At 45.1% G+C, this 17,309-nt stretch overlaps 1 protein-coding gene across 1 annotated transcript; it reads right to left on the reverse strand.

Moving 5' to 3' along the window:
- Window positions 1-822: 822 nt before the first annotated feature.
- Window positions 823-11,347, reverse strand: LOC311582438 (acylcarnitine hydrolase-like). Its single transcript, XM_084755588.1, has 12 exons — window positions 11,225-11,347; window positions 10,200-10,410; window positions 8,916-9,054; window positions 7,962-8,095; window positions 7,622-7,880; window positions 6,755-6,853; window positions 6,353-6,493; window positions 6,154-6,234; window positions 5,769-5,913; window positions 5,277-5,414; window positions 4,861-4,933; window positions 823-4,425 (listed from the first exon to the last, which is right to left on the reverse strand). The coding sequence occupies exons 1-12, from the start codon at window positions 11,301-11,303 to the stop codon at window positions 4,275-4,277; spliced, it is 1,650 nt and encodes a 549-aa protein (XP_084611714.1). The 5' UTR covers window positions 11,304-11,347; the 3' UTR covers window positions 823-4,274.
- Between the last annotated feature and the right edge of the window lie 5,962 nt (window positions 11,348-17,309).

The following is a 17,309-nucleotide window of genomic DNA, read 5'->3' on the forward strand; positions in this document are numbered from 1 at the left end:
GCTTTGGGGATTGGTGACCACTTTGTGGGTGGGTGTCAATTTCCAAGTCCAGCTTTCAGTGGGTCCTCTATTTTCTCAGTTACACTGGCCAATAAAATCATATTACTCTCATCTCTTAGTACCTGTAGTCGGCTGTAACGTTCAGTCTTGGTTGTCAACTTGATAAGACCTGGTATCAACCAAGAGACTCACCTATGGGTGGGCCTGGGTGGTATTTCCAAGAAATTCTTGAAGAAAGCCTCCTTCTTCATAGTTGTGTCTAACATACAAGGAGATATAAGAAAAAGCAGTGTTTCAAGCTTATCTACCCTTTCCAGTGTGCCCATGCATACTCTATCAGTTCTGTTAATCTAGAGATCACTGCCTAATATAGAGCTTATAACAAGAAATTATAAGCTGCCAGCTGTGACAGGTGGCTGTGGTCCAGCTACATGGAAGACAGAGATACAGGAGGATTACATGGCCTCAGTGTTTAAGAATAAGCCATTTAATTCAGGGTCACTGCATGTCAATAACACACACATATATAATATATGTCAATGAGTATATATATATATATATGTCATATTACATATGACATGTATCAGACACACACACACAGACATGTGTGTGTGTTTGTGTGTGTGTATGTGTGTCATGGCACAGGCATATCTAATGTGAATAGTGAAAGAAATTCATAAAACAAGCACAGCTGCTTTGCAATTATCCAGCAAAGCTGAGACATATGATGTAATAACCAATGTTCTGTCCTTCACTTTTGGTCTTGATATCCACATCTTGAATGCTTGAGGGGTGAGTGCAGCTTTTAATATTTGTACAACTTGGGATATGGGATTGATGGAAATTTATTTATGACCATTTACTTCTTCTCCCAGGAGTACTGTTTCTAAGTTTCCCCAGGAAAGTCCTACCATAATACCCTTCTCCCTTTTAGGCAGATATCCTTATCTGCACTGACGTGAAGGTCTTCCTTATGCTCTGGAGGTTGAGACTCAAATAAAGACACCAGAGATCTCCTTATAAGGCTCTGATTTCAAGACACTCTCGGAACATCTGCCCCTGCACTTATTCAGGAGCAAGATGATCAAAGCAGAGTAAACATAAAAGGTAAACAAGATCCAGAGACTCCGTGGGCTAGATCACATTAAGAGCTTCTTCCTGCTGCTGATGGACAAAGAGTGGTGTAGATAAATGATAAAAGAGTGATGTATAAAGATTCCACCCTTTCCAAAACAGTTAGCTCATACAGGGCCTCTGTGGTGTTGTGTGACCAAGGCACAAAAGAATACCAAGATCAGAGGTATAACTGAATTCTGCAATTAGCTATAAACATTGTATTATGGCAGAAGTTGAGTAATAACTGCACAGCTTTGGCATGACATCTTTTCCTGGGCCTAATGACAATTAGCATTCTGACTATTAAAATTTTATAGTACACTGCTTAGGACATGGCAATCTTCCCATGCTGCCTTGGAGGTTTTCTTTCTATCTGTGTCTTTGAAACCATGAGAACCTCCAGCCTGAGAATAGGCTGTCATGCTTTGGCAAAATATGCCTCTAGATTGTTAAACGCTGGGTTATGGGGTTGATGAGGGAAAGTGATTGTAAAAGATCACTCTGTTCTGTCAGTTTGTCAATAATGACTAAATTATGACTGAGAGGAAGCTAAAACACATGTCTAAAGACAAAAATGATACGATCTATGTTTTGGAACAGCATGTGTCTATCGCTGCCTACTAAGCTCTGTATAGATAAGGAAACACTCTGACTGCCAATCAGTCCGGCTGCAAAGCTGCCCTGATCCCTTTGCTTGACTCATTCATCCTTCCCTGCTCTTGCATCCACCCTGCTTCTGGTCCTCACCCGGGGCTGGACCCCAGCAATGTCATATGCTATGTAGCTCATGAAGAAATGAAACAAGTTCATGTTTGCAGACAAAGAAGACCAGAGTCAAGATGGCAGTAGATTTACTGTGTCACAAGGCAGCTCTCTGGCCTAAAGGTTTTACCTTGCGTTCTCAAGAGATAAAAGGGATAAACAATAGTGCTCATGATGTGATAACCTCCTAACAGCCCCAACTCTTAATTTCAGTACAGTACAGATTCTATTTCAGCATATGATGCAACTTAGATGATACATATGATTTCTGTTCAAGACAGTTAACTCATTCATCTTTGTTATTTCCCAAGTGGTGAATTGCATAATATTTGAAAAATGAGAGAATTAGGTCTGGAGATATTCATTAGTGCCTCAAGGCTGAAAGAGTGTATAAAGTGTGTGTGTGTGTGTGTGTGTGTGTGTGTGTGTGTGTGTGTGTGTGTGTCTGTCTGTCTGTCTGTATCTGTGTTTGTGCTCCTGTCTGCTAAGGTTTGTTCTTATTATCAGAGGCAGGAAATGCTATGAAATTCTTATTTGCATACTTAGGAAATCTGTGAATATACCTGTGGGGTGTGTCCTGGAAGTGGGGTGTAGTATCAGAGGGTCCAGAAATGTCCAGCAGAGAGATGCCTGGCCTCTGCCTCAGAGCCTGTCCACGTGTGGAGGAGCTCCTCTGTCCCCTGAGTCACCCTGGATTCTCCACACACCACTACTACTTCATCTGCTGTGGTTTCATTTTCATTTTACCTTCGTGCTATCCCCAAACTCTCATATTTTATGCCATTTTACAGAGGTGTGTGATTATATTCAGTTTGCCCTGTGGGTTCTTCGAAAGGATCTTTCTTCTGTCATAAACAGGTTTATTTCTTCATTCTCTAGACCCTGGGATTTCCTCAGCTCCCTCCCTGTGACCAACCTGCCTCTCTTGGAGTACAGTTTTCTGAGTTTGGATAAGTCCTCGTCCTTTCTACTTTGTTGAAGACCAACCAACTACATAACAACATCATCAAAGTGATGATCCTTGTATTCTTCTGTCTGAACAGCAGAGAACAGAAGGGAATGGAACAGATGCTTTAGTCTTGGCTCAGTAGCTAGGCAGAGAAGAGCCCTTCCTTTGAGATGAGAAGGGAAGTCATGTATATGGACTTTCAAGGCAAAGAAGGTTATCATAGGAGGCAAGAGGCTGCAGCGGGACTGTGGAAGTCAGGAGGACACCCGTAAACATGAACAAGTGCTCATACAGACAAGGGACAGCAGTCTCTATTGTACATGTGTGGACCTTCTGGCAACCCCTCCACACCTTGCTACTAGGACTCACCCCATAGCCAAACATCTTCACAGATGTGCTGTGATCATGCAAATGTGGGCCTTACCATGTACACAGAATCCTTTGAATTAGGGGAAAATCTCCGCAGATACAAAGTCCCAACCTAGTCCTTCTGGACACACACACACACACACACACACACACACACACACACACACACACACACAGAGTCCTAGATTTGAAAGGATAATAGATACTTAAAACTACTTACTTCTCATATAAAAATGTGCCACTAACTACTTTGGGACAGAAATAGACGAATGGGCTGGGGGTTGGATGATGGGAAGGGGAAGAAAAAAGGAAATCAATATTGAAAACATGGACAGATTATCTTAAAATAAATTTCAGGTGAAATTTAATTTACAAACACAGTAGATAGACACTTCCAGATCTTTTCAAATCCAGTGACTAACTTGAGAATGTATACAAGCTGTGTTTTGAAAATACCTATGAACCATGTTTCTATACTGAAACTTAAGCTCCAACGTGATGATATTAAGAGGTGGACTATTGGAGGCCTGGGTCATGAGAACTATTAATTATCCCATCTACTCAGTGAAAACAGCAATATCTTAACCTTGCAATTCATGGTCTCCAAAAGTATGAACTTGTGATTTTGGCACAAGTTGCAATGTCACATGAGTTCTCCAAAGCATCCGTATCAACGTTCTCCTAAGCCTCTGCCTTACTTAAAGAGGGTCTTTTTTTTGTCATAGAGAAAAGGACAGTGAGAGTAAGAGATGAGGTGAGGAAAAAAAGGAAGGAAAGATCTTTGTCCAAGTGGAGTGTGAAAAGAGGATGGGGCACTTTGAGGCTCACAAATCCACACTGTTATGCGAACACTTATTGAGTGTGTCTAATAAAAGATGACCCAGAAGGATAAGGAGCCATGTACACAGAATCCAAGATACATGTAGAAAGACAGACAAGTGAAGATGATATGTGAAAGTTAGAATCAACCCAGGTTCCTCAGTGTAGGGAACCTGAAGCTAACTCCATCAGCAGATAACCCCACACGCTGTTCCTCACACAGGGCTCCAGGGCTCTTGGTGCTTGTCCTGAGACGCCTTTACTCCTGGATATTCTTCAGGATCGTCATCCAGAACTTCAGCCTTCTGGCCTTCAGGGCTCGGCCCACAGCAGTCTGGACGTCCAGCTGCAGGTACAGCTCCTTTTGGTTCAAGACAGGCCAGTCGGGTAGACCCTTGCTGTTGGGGTTCCTGTGGATATGCCACCCAGCAAAAAAGAGTGAGGTCACTCTAGTCTAAAGCCTGACCCCCTGATTTGGGACAGGGCAGTAGAACAATTCAGCCAGTAGTTAAGGGAGCTGATGGGACAGGTGTCCTCATATGCAGATGCACGTGTCATCCTCTAGTTTCTGCTTCATGTGGGGAAAGACTCATGCAGACCTGTATTACATCTCCCTCTAAGAGGCGAGATCTAAAGAACAGGACTATAGTTCCATGGCCCATCAGCCATGTCACTGAAAAGACCTGTATCTGACACCTACGAAGTATCTGTATAAATGTGCTATCCAGTAGAGAAGATTCTATCCTGCCATGGGACATCCATGAATGCTGAGAAGGCGACCACCCAAAAGGGACTCTTCGATAGGGACCCACATGTATAAGGTTGAGAAAGAAGTGTGTTCTCACCCATGTCTTGCAAAGTTGGCCCAGTACTTCATCATCCTTCTGTTCAGTAGCGTCTCCTCCTCAGTGAGGTTAACTAGATTCATGAGAAAGACAAAGGTTCAAAGGTCCAAGTACATGTCACCTCACACAGCTGCAAATCCATTCTTCACACTAACCATCCCATCTGTTGATGGACCCCAGACTACTGGCTTTGCTGCCTCCCTTCTTCACTATACAGAGTATCCAAGATCCATGCAAGTCTCTAATTGAATTCCTGTCCCAATGTGCTATCACCTCCTCCATTACAAGCCATACTGGGAAGGGTACAGATTCTAAACCGGTATATGTATTTTGAGCTATAGGTTTTCTCCAATGGACTGTGAGCTAAGGAGCCACCTGTGATCTCATTCAGGTCAAGGAAAATAAGGAAGACTTACGTTTCATGCCCCAGAAGAAAGACCCAAAGACAAAAGGAACCTCATCAGCATGGTCTGCCTTCACGTAGGGTGGCCTGAAATCCTTGAGGAAGCTGGATTGATGTTGGAACTCATAGAAGTAGACAGGGGCATGGCAACCTGCAGGTGGGGAAAATAGTGATGTACTTACCACTAACATGAAGTTTTCCTGTCACATATTTGGTGACAAGACACCTTGATATAATGTTACCTAGTGTTATAAAAGTTAAATGGGAGAGGCAGCTCCAGGCTGGAGCACTAGCTATGGAAAAGCTAAGCAGTGCCCATGGCCTTTTTAGCTGAGTGGTTTTGTTAAGTCAACAGAGTATCAGCAACCCATTTTCTCCTCTCTACCTAGATTTCACCATTTAAACTACACTTGAGGAGACCTGGATACCACACTGCTCCACAATGTTCAACCCTGATCCACAGCCCTGAGATGATCCCCCTAAGTCTTGTCATAGGTGTACTCACGCTGAAAACGTGCTACTAGGAGTGCAGGGATCACAAACAGGACGTCTCCCACCATCTCCGTGAACTGCGTTCGAAGGGTCTGAGGATCTTCAGTGTCCCCCATGTACTCTTCCATTATCAGGTAACTAGACTCAGGAGGCAGCTTCTACATCAAGGATGCCAGGAAGGGTGAGGTTAGGCATGTTATAGGTTAAGTACGTTACAGACTTGGGTGTGGGGAGAATAGGGCCTGGGAAGAGATAGCGTATAGGCAAAAATTTTCCTGCTTTGTGGTGACCACACTCAGAATCACACATATATACTGACTTTTATTAATAGGGATGCTGTGTGAAAAAAAAAAGATACAAGAAACCCCTCTATTTGGTCAGCGCCAGAGGTGACTCACCACTTCTGCTGTTATATTCTTCAGAATAGCCAGCAGGTTCTTTCTGGTTATTTTCTTTATTGTCTCACCAGAGTCTACGGCCTGGGAGACAGAAGACAGTCTTAAATGGGATCAGATGGATTTGGGTTAAAGACGTTTTGAATTCCTACTGATTAGCAGATGGGTCTCAGGATCCTATAGGATTAGAAGTGAGACTCACCATGGGTATGGCCCAACCATATTCGTCATTGTTGACTCCAATGATGCTGGGGACAGGGTGAAAACCCACAGAAGTCAATATCTCTTTTGGATGTCTGGGTAGGAACTTCCCATCCACCACGGCAGGAATTGCCTTGAAATCCTGAGGGGCATAAAGTGAGTGCTGAAGGTTAATGAAATACATGTCCTGACATCCACTTAGTTACTTCCACCATTTTCTCATTTCTTACTATTTTCAGGGTGATGTGTTCACCCTGAAGGAGAGTCTACACTTAGATTAGCCTATCTTGGTGTTCATTGTGCACACAGAACTGAAGAACACAAATTCATAAAGATGAAGGATTTGGTTCAGAATCCCACATCATGTAGACCATGTTCTTCCAGACACACAAAACTCTCCCACCTTGCTAATGGCCAGAATCTCTGCTTCACTCTTGCCTCTCAGACAGTGCACCAGGGTCTCTGAGTCCTTGGCCCCACATCCAGATAGGTTGGCCACCATCTGTAAAGGGAACAAGCAGGAACAAGAGTTCTCAATTCCTGCTCAATTCTATTGCATCTAACTCCTGCACTACACTGTGTGCTCTGTGGATTGGAGTAAGCATACACTGTTCCCTTTGCCCTATTGCTCAGAGGTGACAGCCAACAGGCAGTGCCCTTTCTAGCTGTGCACCATTTCCTTCTGTTTAGGGTAGTTTTGTTTTCTCTACCCACAGTTCTGTGCTTCGTGCATGAGGGAAAGAGTAAGTGTGCCAAGGTTTGTATATGAAGGTTAGAGGAAAAAGTCTCAATCTTCACTGTTGTCCCCTTGACAGGGTGTTTTTGTTTGTTTTTTGTTTTGTTTTGTTGTCTACACTGAGCTGGTCTGTGAACATCCAGGGATTGTCTTGTCTCTGCCTCCACCTGACCACAGCACCATTGGAATTATAGATACATGGTACCATCTCTAGTGTTTTATGGGTTCTGGGGATTTGAACATAGGTCCTTAGGCTTGTACTCCAAGCACTTTCAAGAGCCAGTGAACCATTTCCAAACCCATGCATACTCATTTTTTTTGCTTATGATGGAAGTTTGTAATGGCAGCTTCATTGTCTGCATAGCATACTCATCCTGTATAAAGGAGAGGTGTGGATTCTAACCCTCGAGCCCTCAGAAATAAATGATGAGATGCCGTTTTCCTATATGTTTGATTTCCCCCATTGAGCACCATAGTACCAGAGGATAGTGCTGTGGCAATGGATACAGGATTGGGAAACTCGTGGGCACTCACTTGGTAAACCTCCTCAGAGGAGTTGGATATGGCACCAGGTGTCAGAACTACTCCACTCTCTATGATGGCTCCAAGGAAGAGTCCCTTGGACATGGGAGACACAACATGTGAAGACACACTTATGCCACCAGCTGACTGGCCAAAAATGGTGACCCGGTGAGGGTTGCCTCCAAAGTGGGCGATGTTCTGCTTGACCCAGCGTAGGGCAGCCACTTGGTCTAAGAAGCCCCAGTTGCCTCTGGCGTGCTGGTCTCCAGTGCTGAGAAGTGGAAGGAACATGAATCAAAGGGCTGTCTAGGCTCTGATCACCTACCATTGCCCAGCCCAGCCCTTGACTCACCTGAAGAAGCCTGGGACACCCAGACGGTACTGGATAGTGACGACCACCACATCCTCTGTGGCTGCCAGTGTGGAGCCATCATACAGGGAAGCCATGCCTGTTACCAGTGCCCCACCATGGATCCACACCATCACCTGGAGAAGTAAAGAAAGACATCAGGAAGCTCCTAGCCTGTCCATGTTCTGCTGGTCTGATTATTAGAATATCAACTGCTGTGACTCTGTGTAGCTGCAGAAATACGTAACAACCCTCAAGCCTTCGGTGCCTTGGCCAGGGACTTCTAGTAGTTCCATCAGTGTATTTGTCGTTCCCATCCCCGTCATGTATCTCCATTTGAATTGATGGCTCTGTGTAGGGAGTAATGACATCATTACTCAGTGGAACAAGGAAGAGTGTCTGTGTTGATATCTCTCTCGACTAAAAATGGGAAGGGTCAGCGGGCCATGGTGGCACAAGCCTGCAATCGAGGCACTCAGGAGGCATAGGCAGGCAGATCTCTGTGAGTCTGAGGCCAGCCTGGTCTACAAAGAGAGTCCATGACAGCCAGGGCTGTTACACAGAGAAACCCTGTTTCGAAAAACCAGAACAACAAAACAAAACAAGTGGGAAGGATCATCAACCCTCTGTGGCATGACAGATGACCCAAAAGTGGAAATTTGGGTGACCTCAATGTTGGGGTCATGGGCACCTTACTGCTTCTGCAGGGATCAGGTTGTAGCCTGTGTCCTGGTTTTAGCAAAGAGATGGAGACTGTGATTGCTCAGTGCTCCAGTGCTCTGTGCCCCATACCCAGGTTTCAGCTGCACAGTGTGGCTGAAAAAGCCCTTTATAACCCAAATACGGTGAGAGTCTTCATCAGAGTCCACCCTGCAGTGGAGCTCAGGGTGCTTTTGTCCCTTCTCGCCATCTTGAAGAAATGCCCTCTCCCCAAGCTGACCATGGCCTGACACTCACAGGCAGGCTGGAGCCCTCATGGGCATGAGCCGGTGCGTAGATGTTGAGGTACAGGCAGTCCTCGGACACAGAGATGGGAGGCATGGTCACATTCATTCTCTTCATGCCCTCCTCAGTCATCATAATGTCTTGCAGACAACTGGGAAAAATGAGAGACAGTTATTCCAAGAGATGTATGGTGGTCAAAACCAAATGTAAGTCTGGAGTTTTCTTTTCCTCATCCACCTTCAGCTTCTACTTCTCACGATGCCCTGTTAGCACCTATTTCCTCTCTACGTCCCTTCCAACCGAGGTAAAGGGCATAAGCTCCATGAACGCTGGGACGGAGCCAGATTTCCAGGCAGGCCTCCAGTTGGGAGAGAGAGAGAGAGAGAGAGAGAGAGAGAGAGAGAGAGAGAGAGAGAGAGAGAGAGAGAGAGAGAGAGAGAGAGTTCTATGCCTCTCTATAGTGACATTTGCTGAATTGTGTAAGAATAGAAAAGTGAGATGAACGTTAGTGGGCATGCAAGCGTTTTCTAGTCCTGGTTATGGATGTGATGTGATCAGCTCTGGTAGTTTGGTTTCTTTGTATTTGTCCCCAAACGATGACTCATAATCTGGAGCATATAATAGCAGGTGTTTCTTCTAGGTTGCTTTTGCCAGTACTTCAGTACAGAAAAGAAACTAAGACTTCAATATCAGAGTATTTGTGCTTACACAGGTACTAGAGGAATCCATGGACAAGACTGCTCTAAAAGGTAGCAAGATGCCTTTCATCCCATATACAGATTCTCAGGGAACTTCTTTCACCTACAGTGTCTCCAGAGGGAATAGATTACTTGTTCCTTGGTCAAAGGCACTTCACCCTGTAGGTTGTCACAGTGACTGTGAGGGTGGCTTAGCATGCATCCATCACTGCTGCCATCCTCAGGGACCTGACCTGTATTCTCCTGGATTCAGGGGAACTTGCTTTTTAATAGGTCACATCACCTCATGCCTACAAGTCCCACCCATTGTGGCAGAGAGCACCGGGCTTAGTTTCAATCTGTGAACAATATTATCTTTGTTCTTCTCCATAATGCCTGCATCTAACTCCCTATGAGTGACAAGATCTGACCCAGGAACCTGGCACAGTTGTCCTAATCAACCTCGTGTATGGCACGTCATCAGAAAAACACATGGGGCACTCCCCGGCAAGGAGAGAAAATTGCAGCATGTCCGAGATGGAGAAGCACTTCAGCATGGCCCAGAGCTCAGAGCACATTCTCACCTCAGTGCCTAAAACCCTCTGGGTCCAGAACTTACGCAGCTGGATATGAGGTCACTTCTGTCACACCACTCCATGACTCAGGGGCTTCAGGAGGTGCAAAGCGCAGTGGTCCCACAGGAGGCTTGGCAAAGGGAATTCCCAGGAAGGTGTGGACACCAATGTTGGTGTCCTTCACATGGACGAGGCTGCCCCGGACCTGGCCTGTGTGTGTGTTCCTGATGGGCCTGGCCTCTGATGAGTCCTGACCTATGGATGGAGAGACGCCATCAGGGTTAGTTTTCTGTGACCAGCTGCCAGATGATGGTGAGATTCCCATCTCACTGTTCCCAGGGCACAGGAGAAGGGAACCCAGGGCCCCCAGTTCAGCCATGGGGTGTGGGTGTGGAAGCTTCCCTGTTCCTCAGGGCCTGGAACTTTTCCTATTAACCCTTTGAGGAGCATCAGAGCATTTCTCTAGCCAAAATCATCACTCAGAGTCATTTGGCCACATGAATTTAGGATTATTGTCATTCTTATCCCAATTCAGTAGTAGCTACAGTCACAGCCATACACGAGGAGGCTCTCCTGTGAATTGTCTGCTCTTCTCTCCAGAGCTCCTTACACTGAGCTGTCTCCTCAGTGTGGAGTGACCATAGGAGTCTCTGACCCTCTTTGTGCTAGTGGGCTCACAACATGTGTGGGCTTTTGTTGGGGAATTGGTAGGCACATTTTCCTATACTTTTATCTCTTGTGCCAGTCCTCAACCTGTGGGGCAGGACCATTGGAAAACACATATTTCTGATGGTCTTATGAACTGAGACACCACTCAATAGCACAATTACAGTTAGGAAGTCGCAATAAAAGTTAACTCACAGTTGGGGACTTCTACGACCATCACATATATGGGTTTTCCAATGACATTGACCTATAGGTTTAGAACTGTTGATCGATTATTTCCATCAGCCTCCTCCTCAATACCCGCACCCCATGCCTTCCCTCCCACACAAGCTCAGCCTCTGACAGGCAAAATTCGGCAGCTCTGACCCCAGTCAGTCCCCGTGGCCTGTGTAGGGAGCCTCACCCTGCACATGGAGGAGGAGAAGCAAGAGTCCAAAGAGCACAGCATTCAGCCAGCTGCGTAGTTGATTCAGCAGCATCATCAGCTCCAGGCCTGAGTCTGTGCTGCTAGGGGGACCACAGTTCACCCACAGAAAGAGCCTGTGAGCCTTGATCAGGCAGGAGAATTTAAACCAAAGGGATGTAGGTGGAGCAAATTCCCATTGTAATAGAATTGATTAGTCAGAAGTGACTGGAGCCAAAGGCCTGGAGGCAGAGCAAAGCCACTGTATCAATAAGAGTTTCCAGAGTAGCCAGATTCAGAGAATGAATCTCTCTATATAAATATATAGAAATAGAAATGGAATTTAGTAGAATAATTTACATGCTATGGTGCTACCAACTGAACAGTGGCTGCCTATGAATGGAAAGTTCAAGAATCCAGCAGTGGCTCAGTCCACAAGGCTGGATGCCTCATGTGGTGTTCAGTAGATGCTGTTTTACTGGAGAAATAGGCACTAATGCCAGAAAAGGAAGGGGCTTGTTTGCAAGATATAGGCAAAGAGTCAAACCTTTTGTTTTCCATAAACGGATACAGGCTTCCAGCAGGTGTGTCCCAGATTCAAGATATCTTCCTTTAGTCATCAAGGAAATGCAAATCAAAACCACTCTGAGGTGTAATCTTACATCCCTCAGAATGGCTAAGATCCAAAACTCAAGTGACAGCACTTTCTGGCGGGGATGTGAAGCAAGGAGAGCCCTCCTCCACTGCTGGGGTGGGGGGAGTGAAAACTGTATAACCACTGTGGAAATCAATCGGGAGATTCCCCAGAATATTGGGAATAGCTCTACCTCAAGACTCAGCTATACGTCTCCTGGGAATATACCCAAAAGAGGCTCCACCATACCACAGGGACATTTGCTCATCTATGTTCATAGAAGCTTTATTTGTAATATCCAGAGTCTTGGAACAATCTAGATGTTCCTCAACTGAAGAATGGATAAAGAAAATGTGGTGCATTCACACAGTGGAATACAAATCAGCTATTAAAAACAAAGACATCATACAATTTACAGGCAAATGGTTGGGACAAAAAAAAAGTCATCCTGAGTGAGATAATCCAGATCCAGAAAGACACATAGGTATGCATTCACTTATAAGTGGATATTAGCCATAAAATACAAGATAATAATGCTGCAATCTACAGACCCGAGAAACCAAGGAGGGCCCAAGAGAGGATGTTTGAGTCTCAGGAGAGGAAATAAAATAGACAAGTGAAGCATATGGAGGGAGGGGGGTGGCTGGGAGAGATGATGTGGAGGGTAATGGCTGTGAGGTGAGGTAGGGGTGAGGTAGGGCAGAGGTAGGGGTGAGGATAGGGAGAGAGAATCGAAATTGGTAGGGGGATCTCTGGGACAGGGAAGACTCCTGGGAGTCTATGGGGATGAGTCTAGCTGAGATTCCTAGCACCATAGCAATGGTTGGGGGGGGGGAGGGTGGTGGTTATGGAGTATGAAATCCAGTAGGCAGGTGGGACTTCCAGCGGAGGAAGGGGGACACCAACTCACTTGTAAAACCTTCGACCCCAAATTTCTTTTGTCTACAAGACGTGTAGAGAAAAAGATGGAGCAGAGATTGAGGAAATGGCAAACCAATGACTAGTTCAACTTGAGAACACCTCCCAACACACACACACACACACACACACACACACACACACACACACACACACACACTAGGAGAAAGCCAACCCCTGTCACTATAATGACACTCTGCTATGCTTGCAGTCAAGTGCCTAAGCATAGCTGTCTTCTGAGAGGCTTCATCCAGCAGCTGACGGAAACAGATGTAGAGACCCACAGCCAAACAATAGGCCAAACTTGGGCAGTTTTGTGGAAGAGTGGAAGGAAGGATAGAGGGAGCCAGAGGAATCAAGGACTCCACAAGAAGACCTACAGAGGCAACTAACCTGAGCCCATGGGGGCTCACAGAGACTGAACCACCAACCAAAGAACATGCATGGGCTGGTCCTAGAACCCATACATATATGTAGCAGATGTGCAGAAGATGGTCAACACTTGGGTCTCCTAACAACGGGAGTAGGGGAGGTCTCTGATTCTTTTGGCTGCCTTTGGATCTCTTTCCCTTAGCTGGGCTGTCTTTTCAGTCCTCAGTGGGAGAGAATGCACCTAGTCCTGCTGTGACTTGGGATGCCAGAGTGGGTTGGTGCCCTTTACCACCCGCTTCTCTGGGAAGAAAGAGAGGGAGGAGTAGGAGAGGGCATGAAAGTAGGACTGGGAGGAGAGGAGGGAGGAGACTGGGATCAGGCTGTAAAGTGATTAAATAAATAAAGGGAAATATTTTTTTAAAAAGAGTAAGAAAAGAAAAGCTATCTTCCTGCCTCAAGATCTAGATCAAAGGCTTGTGTCTTCTTACGTCAAATGCCCAGACTAAAAGTCAATTTACCTATATCGAACCAAGTATAAAACTCTTCACAGGTGTGCCCTTCATTTCTGTATTCCAGATGTCATTAAGTTGACAGCCAAGAATAGTCATTATGACCACCTCTGCGGTTTCTGTTCCCTCTTTGGCCTCCTGGAAAGCCACAGCATGGATTCTAAAGCTCTTTTGGAACCAGGAACACTGTCCCCACATCTGGGCAGAAAGCTGTAACAGGAGAAGCCACAGGCCTTCTGTGAGTAGGTCACACTCAAGACATCTCAGGAGAGACAGGCAAATGCAGGTGCTCTGAGTGTGACCTTCACCCTCAGGATTTCCCTGTGCTTTGAAGACTTAGTTTACTGAGCCTGCTTCCAGGGTCTCTGGTCCCTATAATGATCTTAGGATCTGCATGGACCCCCTCCCTGGCAGGTCATGATAGGATTCTGGTGCCTTTCAAGTCCCCAGCTCTTACTCACTTCACCATCATGATGCATCTCCAGTGGCCAGCTCCTGCCAAGATCAACTTCACAGGCATTTATTCACTTAAGAAATATTTTATTGTTTGCATTTATTTATTTATTATGCTCATGTACATATCAGGAGGGTTCTTCCATGCCAAGGCTCACATATAATGATGAGAGGACAATTTATGTAAGTCCATGTTCTCGTCCTGTGTGGATTGCAAAGTGGAACATGGGTCGTCAGGATTGGAGGAAAGTTCTCTAACCACCCCGGTACGATCTCACTCTTAGCCACAGGACAAGTATTTAATGGGGCCTTGATGGCTCCAACACTGGGGTCAATATGGACTCACAGAACCTATGATAGAGCTGAGATACAAATGTATAAATAAGATCTCAGAATCAGAAAGAACCTGGCAGGAGAAATTAAACAGTGCAGGATCAGGATCCCATCCCCTGTCCAGCCTGACTCCCTGGAGGATGTGCTGTGGGCATCAGTGTCAGACAGTCTTTGGTGCACCTGAGAATTGATTGGCCTTGGCTCCACATTGTGATCCCCAACATTATTATCCAAGTAAGAATCTAGAGCCTTACATCATGTCACTACAGGACTTTTTCCTTGGTGTCCCTCTGGATGTTTCTTGGCACCACACAGATGGGCTTCCTGCCTCCTCTAATCAACAGGGCTCCTTTGATTCAGTGACACCCCTCCAACACACTCTTGCCCTGTCTGTGGCTCTAACTTTTCTTGGCAGCTGTTCTTTCTACTCCAAATTCCCTGCCAAAGGAACCAGGGACCACGAGGACTGAGAAGTTCCCGTTTCCTCCAGTTTCCCGATGGATGCTGGACATCTGTGTTTCTTAATCCCAGACATTTCTGGAGCTCGGCTGGAGAAATCGCTGTGTGCTCTGCTATTCAAAGCACCATCACTCAGATGCCCCTAGTTGATGATGGCCAAGGCCACAGTGAAAATGTGAAAAGAAGAAGAAGGTTGTGTTCTATGGAGGGAGGCAGGGGGTGAGTAGGAAGAATATGAGATTGAGACAGATGAGATGAGATGAGATAAATAGATACATAGATAATAGATAATAGATGGAGCGATAGGTGAAAGTGGAAACTCAACCCCATGAGAATATCTTCAACGAGCTACTACTTTTGTCCCATTCACTATAACCAGGTCTAAGATCCATACAGCCAAATGTTGGCAAAGACATGGAGCCACTGGCACTATCATACACGACAGAAAGAGATACAAAATGATATAGTCATTTCAGAGGACACTTTGATAGTTTCTTTAAAAGTGAAGTACACATTTACCCCATAATTGAGTAATTTTACTTCTGGTTTTTTATTTCAAGAAATTTAAAACACCAATCACAAAAAGTCATACTTCAAAAAGTTCATAAGAGCTTGATTAAAAGTAGTCAAAATCAGATCACCCAATAATGCATCAACTTGGGGTGGGTAAAACATGTTATGTGCATGTGCAGAATGACACTCAACCAAAGGACAGCACCACTTCAGTCTCAAAAGCATTGTACTTAGTAACAGGACCAGTTACAAATGATTCCTTTTCCATGATAGGACAGCCAGAGCTCTGAGGTTTCCAAGGTACATGCAGAGACCAGGCAACAGTTGACATAGAGGAGCTCAAGGGATCTTTTTCCAATGAAAGAAGCAGCCTCATAGTTAAGTGTAGGTAGTTGCGTAGGTCATATTTTTATGCAAAATCTGTCCATACATGATGGCAAATGGGCAAATTTGTTTGCATAGGAACAATTTGACAAGAAAGCTTTCAAAAAATAATACAGTTACTGAAATTCTAAGTGCCATTTCAGTGAAATGTCTGTATTTCAGAAGAAGTGGGGACTTCACAGATGTGTGTGTGTGTGTGTGTGTGAGTGTGCGTGTGTGTGTGTGTGTGTGTGTGTGTGTGAGTGTGCATGCACATGTGCAGCAGGAGCTCAGCAATTCCTTGAGGCCCCAGTACAAGTCAGGTATCAGGCATGAGTCCTGCACTCAGAGAAAGGGCTCTTCTCTGCCCAGCTACTGAGCCACGGCTAAAAGATTGTCCCATCTCTCTTCTGCCACATGTAAGAATCCTCACTGATGATGTTTCAATGACTGGTTTTAAGGAGTAAAAATAGATGTTGTCAAGCCAGGAATGAATACATGTACCCCAGGGGGCAAATTGGTCACAGGTCGGGATCTGAGGAGGGAGGCTATCAGGGTTTAGAGAACAAAGGATTCATTCTTTTAATGAAAGAGGGAAAGTGCTTTGGGGAACACAGGAACAAGCTGAATACAACTTGTCACCTTTGTAAAATGGCATATAGAATAAGAGTCTAGGGACAACGATAAGGTAAGAATGGCAATGAAGTCACAGGAGATGAAATACTAGTAGTGCCAGTAGGATCCAGGAGGAATCAGGGGGCAGATGTGCCCCTCCACATGTGGACATGCTCAGGAACATGAATCAGGCATCTCTCTGCTGAACATTTCTGGACCTGCCAACACCACTTAGACCTCTGATATTTATATGTTATATTATTATAATCACATTTAAAGGTTCAGAGATATGATCCAAAAATTAAAAGGCACATTGTATTTTTGGGTTGGGGTTATTTCACTCAGTATATTTCCTTGTTCGATCCATTTACCTGCACATGGTTTTGCATATGACTACTACTGCACACAAAATTACAATAGTAATGATAATATTTAATAAGTCTGTGCCTCAGCCTTCGTAGTGCAGGGATTGCAGGAATGTGCCACACTAAACCTGGAGGAAAGAGAAGAGATGTAGGAGACAGTGTCAGAGAAAGAACTGAAGGAGGCTCAGAGTGGAGAAAGACTGAGATGGAGAGAAACAAAGAGGAAGTTGAAGGCAGAGATTAAAAGTCTGAGGAAAATGGGGATGTTGGCAAATTCAAGTGCTCCTAACAATTGAGAAGCAGAGGCTGGTGGATCTTGAGTTTAATGCTAGCTTGGAATATAAAGCTAGAACCAATGCCCGGCAAGAAGAAGAAGAAGAAGAAGAAGAAGAAGAAGAAGAAGAAGAAGAAGAAGAAGAAGAAGAAGGAGAAGAAGAAGAAGAAGAAGAAGAAGAAGAAGAAGAAGAAGAAGAAGAAGAAGAAGAAGGAGAAGAAGAAGGAGGAGGAGGAGGAAGAGAAGGAGGAGGAGGAAGAGGAAGAGGAAGAGGAGG

This window comes from Acomys minous (assembly GCF_964271855.1).
Source record: "Acomys minous genome assembly, chromosome: 14".
Taxonomy (NCBI): Eukaryota; Metazoa; Chordata; class Mammalia; order Rodentia; family Muridae; genus Acomys; species Acomys minous.